This window comes from Oncorhynchus nerka, linkage group LG19 (genome assembly GCF_034236695.1).
Source record: "Oncorhynchus nerka isolate Pitt River linkage group LG19, Oner_Uvic_2.0, whole genome shotgun sequence".
Taxonomy (NCBI): domain Eukaryota; kingdom Metazoa; phylum Chordata; class Actinopteri; order Salmoniformes; family Salmonidae; genus Oncorhynchus; species Oncorhynchus nerka.
The window spans coordinates 8,928,455-8,937,542 of NC_088414.1; the positions used below are offsets into that span (position 1 = coordinate 8,928,455).

The 9,088-nt window shown below is 43.1% G+C and overlaps 1 protein-coding gene across 2 annotated transcripts; it reads left to right on the forward strand.

Moving 5' to 3' along the window:
* Positions 1–7,645: 7,645 nt before the first annotated feature.
* cdc26 (cell division cycle 26 homolog) lies at positions 7,646–9,022 on the forward strand. Of its 2 annotated transcripts, none has more exons than XM_029689234.2 (3): positions 7,646–7,754; positions 8,151–8,264; positions 8,433–9,022. In XM_029689234.2, the coding sequence occupies exons 2-3, from the start codon at positions 8,184–8,186 to the stop codon at positions 8,616–8,618; spliced, it is 267 nt and encodes an 88-aa protein (XP_029545094.1). In that variant the 5' UTR covers positions 7,646–7,754; positions 8,151–8,183; the 3' UTR covers positions 8,619–9,022. The 2 variants fall into 2 exon arrangements, with proteins under 2 accessions (XP_029545094.1, XP_064860763.1); XM_065004691.1 differs by having other exon boundaries at positions 7,651–7,754; positions 8,130–8,264.
* The last annotated feature ends 66 nt before the right edge of the window (positions 9,023–9,088 follow it).

A 9,088-nucleotide genomic window follows, 5' to 3' on the forward strand; every position in this document is an offset into this window, starting at 1 on the left:
AGAAATTTCACAGCGACATCTAGTGTAAAGGAGTCCAACCAAATTTCTTCCTCTGGGTCAAATCAATGGGCGTGTTCGAGAGCATCCAAACCGTGACATTAAATTCTGACTGACTGATCTAGAAACAATATTGGGCGCGTTCGAGCAGATCACGTTTGTCAAGACGTTGACCAACGTTGGTCACCGCCTTTCAAAGTGTGTTGCATTATGGGTATAGGTCAGATTTGCGATGACATGTCGACTGCATGACCTTTACAACAACCATGTGATCAAAGGTAATTAACGCTTGACTGCAGTCAACTGGAAATTTCTGCATTTGCCCCTCACCAACTGCAACATGAAGTCGGAACTAAAGCATTGTGGGAGACAGGCTTCTTTTTGGAAGGATAGGGCACTACATGCTCATAAATGGTTGATGTCACATTCTATCAATGGTTATTATCAGTGAATGTTTACTGTTTTGGATGGATGATTATTTAGAGCTTAAATACATCTTTATCCTTACAATCAATTTTTTTAACATTTTATTTATTTCACCTTTATTCAACCAGGTAGGCCAGTTGAGAACAAGTTCTCATTTACAACTGCAACCTGGCCAAGATAAAGCAAAGCAATGCGACAAAAACAACAACACAGACTTACACATCATCAAACGTATAGCCAATAACACAATACAAACATCTATGTACAGTGTGTGCAAATGTAGAAGAGTAGGGAGGTAAGGCAATAAATAGGCCATAGTAGTGAAATAATTACAATTTAGCATTAACACTGGAGGGATGGATGTGCAGATGATGATGTGCAAGTAGAGATACTGGGGTGCAAAAGAGCAAGAGGATAAATAACAATATGGGGATGAGGTAGTTGGGTGTGCTATTTACAGATGGGCTGTGTACAGGTACAGTGATTGGTAAGCTGCTCTGACAGCTGATGCTTAAAGTTAATGAGGGATATATAAGTCTCCAGCTTCAGTGATTGTTGCAATTCGTTACAGTCATTGGCAGCAGAGAAATGGAAGGAAAGGAGGCCAAAGGAGATGGCTTTGGTCTTTGGGGATGACAAGTGAAATATACCTGCAGGAACGTGTGCTACAGGTGGGTGTTGCTATGGAGACCAGTGAGCTGAGATAAGGCGGGGATTTACCTAGCAAAGACTTATAGATGACCAGGAGCCAGTGGGTTTGGCGATGAATATGTAGTGAGGGTCAGCCAACGAGAGCATGCAGGTTGCGGTGGTGGGTAGTATATGGGGCTTTGGTGACAAAACAGATGGAACTGTGATAGACTACATCCAATTTGCTGAGTAGAGTGTTGGAGGCTATTTTGTAAATGACATTGCCGAAGGCAAGGATCAAATCAAATCAAATTTTATTTGTCACATACACATGGTTAGCAGATGTTAATGCGAGTGTAGCGAAATGCTTGTGCTTCTAGTTCCGACAATGCAGTAATAACCAACAAGTAATCTAGCTAACAATTCCAAAACTACTACCTTATAGACACAAGTGTAAGGGGATAAGAATATGTACATAAAGATATATGAGTGAGTGATGGTACAGAGCGGCATAGGCAAGATACAGTAGATGGTATTGAGTGCAGTATATACATATGAGATGAGTATGTAAACAAAGTGGCATAGTTAAAGTGGCTAGTGATACATGTATTACATAAAGATGCAGTAGATGATATAGAGTACAGTATATACATATACATATGAGATTAATAAGTAGGATAGTCAGTTTTACGAGGGCATGTTTGGCAGCATGAGTGAAGGATGCTTTGTTGCGAAATAGGATGCCAATTCTAGATTTAATTTTGGATTGGAGATGCTTAATGTGAGCCTGGAAGGAGAGTTTATAGTCTAACCAGACACCTAGGTATTTGTAGTTGTCCACATATTCTAAGTCAGAACCGTCCAGAGTAGTGATGCTAGGCGGGTGGGCAGGTGCATGCAGCAATCGGTTGAAGAGAATGCATTTAGTTTTACTAGCATTTAAGAGCAGTTGAAGGCCACGGAAGGAGTGTTGTATGAAGCTCATTTGGTGGTTTGTTAACACAGTGGCCAAGAAAGGGCCAAATGTATACAGAATGGTGTCATCTGCGGATCAAATCATCTGGATCAAATCAAATGTATTTATATAGCCCTTCGTACATCCGCTGATATCTCAAAGTGCTGTACAGAAACCCAGCCTAAAACCCCAAACAGCAAGCAATGCAGGTGTAGAAGCACGGTGGCTAGGAAAAACTCCCTAGAAAGGCCAAAACCTAGGAAGAAACCTAGAGAGGAACCAGGCTATGTGGGGTGGCCAGTCCTCTTCGGGCTGTGCCGGGTGGAGATTATAACAGAACATGGCCAAGATGTTCAAATGTTCATAAATGACCAACATGGTCCAATAATAATAAGGCAGGACAGTTGAAACTGGAGCAGCAGCACGGCCAGGTGGACAGGGGACAGCAAGGAGTCATCATGTCAGGTAGTCCTGAGGCATGGTCCTAGGGCTCAGGTCCTCCGAGAGAGAGAAAGAAAGAGAGAAAGAGAGAATTAGAGAGAGCACACTTAAATTCACACAGGACACCGAATAGGACAGGAGAAGTACTCCAGATATAACAAACTGACCCTAGCCCCCCGAAACAAACTACTGCAGCATAAATACTGGAGGCTGAGACAGGAGGGGTCAGGAGACACTGTGGCCCCATCCGAGGACACCCCCGGTCAGAGAATCACCAGCAGCAAGAGCGACATAATTGATATATTCAGAGAAAAGAGTAGGCCCGAGAATTGAACCCATAGAGACTGCTAGAGGTCCGGACAACAGGCACTCCGATTTGACACACTGAACTCTATCTGAGAAGTAGTTGGTAAACCAGGCGAGGCAGTCATTTGAGAAACCAAGGCTATTGAGTCTGCCGAAAAGAATGCAGTAATTGACAGAGTCGAAAGCCTTGGCCAGGTCGATGAAAACGGCTGCACAGTACTGTCATTTATCTATGGCGGTTATGATATCGTTTAGGACCTTGAGTGTAGCTGAGGTGCACCCATGAGCAGCTCGTAAACCAGATTGCATAGTGAAGAAGGTACAGTGGGATTCGAAATGGTCGGTGATTTGTTTGTTAACTTGGCTTTCGAAGACTTTAGAAAGGCAGGGCAGGATGGATATAGGTCTGTAACAGTTTGGGTCTAAAGTGTCTCCTTTTAAGAGGGGGATGACAGTGGAAGCTTTCCTATCTTTGGGGATCTCAGAAGATACGAAAGACAGGTTGAAAAGGCTAGTAATAGGGGCTGCAACAATTTCAGCAGGTAATTTTTGAAAGATAGGGTCCATATTGTCTAGCCCAGCTGATTTGTAGGGATCCAGATTTTGAACATCAGCTATCTGGATTTGGGTGAAGGAGAAGCAGGGGGGTGGGTTGGGCAAGTTGCTGCGGGGGGTGCAGAGCTGTTGGCCTGGGTAAGGGTAGCCAGGTGGAAAGCATGGCCAGCCGTAGAAAAATGCTTATTGAAATTCTCGATTATCGTAGATTTATCGGTGGTGACAGTATTTCCTAGCCTCAGTGCAGTGGGCAGCTGGGAGGAGGTGCTCTTATTCTCCATGGACTTTACTGTGTCCCAAAACTTTTTGGAATTAGTGCTACAGGATGCAAATTTCTATTTGAACTGACTATGTATATTTGTGCCTGACTTCCCTGAAAAGTTGCATATCGTGGGGGCTATTCGATGCTAATGCAGTACGCCACAGGATGTTTTTGTGCCGGTCAAGGGCAGTCAAGTCTGGAGTGTACCAAGGGCTATATCTGTTCTTAGTTCTACATTTTTTTGAATTGGGCATGATGGTGAGGAAAGCACTTTTAAAGAACAACCAGGCATCCTCTACTGACGGAATGAGGTCAATATCCCTCCAGGATACCCGGGCCAGGTTGATTAGAAAGGCCTGCTCGCTGAAGTGTTTTAGGGAGCATTTGACAGTGATGAGGGGTGGTCGTTTGACCGCGGGCCCCTTAAGGACGCAGGCAATGAGGGAGTGATTGCTGAGATCCTGGTTGAAAACAGCAGCGGTGTATTTAGAGGGCAAATTTGTCAGGATGATATCTATGAGGGTGCCCATGTTTACGGATTTAGGGTTGTACCTGGTAGGTTCCTTGATAATTTGTGTGAGATTGAGGGCATCTAGCTTAGATTGTAGGACGGCTGGGGTGCTAAACATATCCCAGTTTAGGTCACCTAACAGTACGAACTCTGAAGATAGATGGGGGGCAATCAATTCACATATGGTGTCCAGGGCACAGCTGGGGGCTGAGGGGGGTCTATAACAAGTGGCAACAGTGAGAGACTGGATTTTTAGAAGTAGAAGCTCGAACTGTTTGGGCACAGACCTGGATAGTAAGCCTGCAGAGTTCTGGCAATCTCTGCAGTAGATTGCAACTCCGTCCCTTTTGGCAGTTCTATCTTGACGGAAAATGTTGTAGCTGGGGATGGAAATTTCAGAATTTTTGGTGGCCTTCCTAAGCCAGGATTCAGACACGGCTAGGACGTCAGGGTTGGCGGACTGTGCTAAAGCAGTGAATAAAACACATTTAGGGAGAAGGCTTCTGATGTTAACATTCATGAAACCAAGGCTTTTACGGTTACAGAAGTCAACAAATGAGAGGGCCTGGGGAATAGGTGTGATGCTGTGGGCTACAGGGCCAGGGTTAACCTCTACATCACCAGAGGAACAGAGAGAATAAAAGGGGCAGATTTCTGGGCGTGGTAGAATAGATTCAGGTCATAATGTACAGACAAGGGTATGGTAGGATGTGAGTATAGTGGGTGTAAACCTAGGCATTGAGTGACGATGAGAGAGCTTGCATCTCTGGAGACACCAGCTAAGCCAGGTGAGGTCTCCCCATGTGTGGGGTGTGTGACAAAAGAGCAATCTAAGGCATGTTGAGCTGGACTAGGGGCTCTACAGTGAAATAAAACAATAACGCCCTAACTGAAACAGCAGAAGACAAGGCATACTGACATTAGAGAGAGGCATGTGTAGCCGAGTGATCATAGGGTTCAATGAGCAGCAATAGATGAGTCCGGGAGCTGTTCGGTAGTCGCTACTATACTAGGCGAGCGGGAGGCACGCCGTTCAGAAAACTAGCGGGCCGGGGCTAGCAGAAGGGTCTTCGGTGACAAAGCAACGGTAAAGCCTGTTGAAACCACATCGGATGATTACGTCGGCAGACCAGTCGTGATTGATCGACGGGGACCCGTGCAGGCAATAAAGGGGTCCAGGCCAATTGGCAAAAGAGGTATTGTCGCCCATGAATTAGCGGGTATACCTCTTCGGCTAGCCGGGAATTGGGCATAGCTCAAGGCTAACTGGTGCTTGCTTCCGGACAGAGGCGTTAGCCACTCGTTTGCCTCTAGCTAGCTGCGATGATCCGGTGTAATGGCTCAGAGCTTGCGGCAGGAATCCGATGACGTGGTGGAGAAAAGCAGTCCGATATCGCGCTGTGCAGACTTGCAGGTATTGACCGAGCTACAGCTGGCTGGTGACTGAGCTAAAGATGAAGTCCGCTAGCAGTGACTATTAGCTAGTAGCTAGTTAGCTGGCTAGGTTTTGATAGAGGTTCCAGTTATAATGTATAAAAATAGCAGATCCGTACCACATTGGATGAGGCGGGTTGCAAGAAAGTATATTTAGCTACTAGGTGGAAAGTGAGATTAAAATAGAAAAAATATATACGAAGAAAAAAAACAATGAGACCGACTATTTACATGGGGCAAGATCAACACGCATATCCGACTGCTACGCCATCTTGGATTCACTAATTACATAGGCCTACATGTGATCCACATTTCTAACATAAATAAATGAAATATGTTACTTGTGACAATTTAGCTAATGTATTTATCTAGATGTTACTGTAATGTTGTGTCCAATGTTACAGCCTACTATTGTCGTCTGTAATATTGTCACCAAACAAATTCTAATTGGTTGATTGTCTATTAAGTGTGAATAAAATTGAATATATATTGTAGGCTACACATGGGTTATTGTCAAACATTTCTACATTGGCAATCTGTGTCCGGGAAACCGGCCCTTGATGAGCAAGTACCCCAGACACCAGTCGTGGGGTCAATACCAAGTGAATTTGACTGCTTGGCATATTGTTTACTCAGTAACTTATATGAACTGATCGTATTCGTATTGTTTACCCAGTATGTGAACTGTTGTACATTAATAGTCTAATACTTTTCTCTACAGTGAGTGTTTTGTCTTTCATGTGATTTAATCAAATTCTGTTCTTTACACGCTTACTAACAAAAACAACATAAAGGTTGAGTATTAATTAAAGAAATACACTGCATGCTGTAGGGATGCTGACATGCAACAATTACCAGACAGTAAGAATCTTGATGTTCCACAATCACAAATAATAATGAGAAAGGTACAAGGGCATGAAGTAATGGCAAACAACAGAGCATATCCTATATGCTGCAAAAACACCTCTCATTCTAGTAGCCTATGCACTCACTACCTGGTCTTGTAAATGTTAGAAAGAGCTTGGGCTGGAATCTAATTTCTTTATCATCAGGATATTCATTCCTTGGACCATGTTGATTATGTTAAGCTTTGTGTAGGAGAAGTGGAATTTTGACAGCATCCACTTCATCGGCAATAACAAAGGCGAATGCCATGTCTGCCATTGTCACGTTTCCTAGAAACAGTTGAAGTTGTCAGACTTGCAGTTGGTTCATTCATATACTTCTGTCTACAGTCATCTACTTTCGCACGCCCATTGAGTAGTTTATAAGCAGTGGTGGAAAAGGTACCCAATTGTCATACTTGAGGAAAAGTAAAGATACCTTAATAGAAAATGACTCAAGTAAAAGTCATCCACTTAAATACTACTTGGGTGAAGGTCTAAACGTTTTTGGTTTTAAATATACTTCAAAATTGAAAGTAAAAGTATAAATAATTTAAAATTCCTTATATTAAGGAAACCAGACGGCACAATGTTCTTGTTTTTTAAATTTACGAATAGCCAGAGGCATACTCCAACACAAAGCATTTGTGTTTAGTGAGTCCATCAGATCAGAGGCAGTAGAGGTGCCAGGGATGTTCTCTTGAGAACAGCGTGAATTGGACCATCTTCCTGTCCTGCTAAGCATTCAACATGTAACTAGTACTTTTGGGTGTCAGGGAAAATGTATGGAGTAAAAAGTACATTATTTCCTTTAGGCATGTAGTGAAGTAAAAGTCACAGTTGTCACAAATATGAATAGTAAAGTACTACTTAAGTACTTCACACCACTGGTTATAAGGTGATTTGTAAACCAGTCAGTCTTGACTCACCTTTAAAATCGGCTGCAATAGAGCTCGCCAGTTTGTAATCCGAAAATCAGTTACATATGGTTCGTTCAGCCATTCAAATGACAAAAATGTATGGGGAAAGAATTCATAAAAGGTCATGTTAACTGACTGATATTAAGCCTGTGTTAACCGCAGACATTATTTTCGGCATTTATCCCAAAACCCTATTCTTTCCTATTCATTTTCGCCATATGAATGGCTGAACGAACCAGACGTGACTCATTTCGGGGTTTTAGGAACACAAGATGGCGTTCTCTATGTCGAACAAGCCGATTGACTAATCAAGGGTCAAACACGCCGAAGCAAAGCACTGCTGAAAAACTACTTTACCCAGAAGCACTTTGTCAATTTATGGCGGATTTTACAGAGCGTGGCTAGCTACTATCCAAATAAACAACAACAAAATGTAAGTAAATATGAACGATTTGCCTGTTTCATTGGGTCTCAGAGACAAACTATTTACGTGGGAAACTCGCTATTTTGGTCTCCTTTGCCAAATTTGGTCCGTCACTGTAGTCTTAGCTCTAGTTAGCCAGCTTGCTGTTTAGCTAGCTAGGAGTAGGACGTTGCCGAGATATGGGCGCAATTAATTTATTTGGCAGCTTAAATCAAATCAAATGTTATTTGTCACAGGCTTCGGAATCAACAGGTCTAGACTAACAGTGACATTCATACTTACGTGTCCTTTTTCAACCATGCAGAGTTAACAATTACTCATTTCGTGTCATTTCATATACAGTACTATACGTGATTTAATGCTAACGTTACCCATTGCACTCAGCACTTGACTTATCACCTTTAGCCAGCTATAATAGTACACGTTAGTGGGTAGAAGATGCTGCGCAGAAAGCCCACCCGTCTGGAGCTGAAGTTGGATGACACGGAGGAGTTTGAGAGTGTCAAGAAAGAGCTTGAGGTGAGTAGCCGCAACATCATGAATAATCTCTATAGTATTTGCAGGTATAAAATACTATCTTATTAGTGTATGAACAATGCAGTCCCTATTATCTTTGCAAGAAAAGCTTGATGATTAGCAGAACTTTCATGTGTCTTAACTACCACCCACACTGGTTTCCTCTTTCAGATTCGGAAGAAACAGCGAGATGAGGTGGATGTTGTTGGCGTGGCGATGTCGAGTGACATGGCGGGGGCTGGTGGTGGAACAGGGGATGGGAAGACACGGGAACAGATGATCAATGAGAGAATAGGCTACAAGCCCCATCCTAAACCCAACACCTTGCCATCGCTCTTTGGAAACCTGCAATTTTAGGTTCCTAACGGACACAGGGGCCAACTAAAATGGTTGGCCCCGCCAGCATTGGTGTGTGGTTGGCACAGTGACTGTGCTCTTGAAATGGTCAGGGGTATTTGTTTACCTGAGAAGTGTATCCCTACAAAAAAAGTGTAATTTGAGGATCATATTGCATTCATAAGTCTAAAGTAATGTTGCTGCATTTACCTGAAAAGTTAGGACTTGCGATGCAAAGGGTGGCCTTTTGTACAATGTAATGTTTGATGAGAGGAGAGGGGTCGTGTACAGTGTAATGTTTGATGAGAGGAGAGGGGTCGTGTACAGTGGTTTCCCTCCTTTATTACAAACATCCAGACTTGGTAGCATCTGTGGAAAGATGGATTAACTGAACGGACTTTAACTAAATCAGTCATTACTTACAATGGTATGCTTGTACTTTTATTTGCCTTCGATGCCACATTATGTCAAGGACAGGAGACTGCAACAGA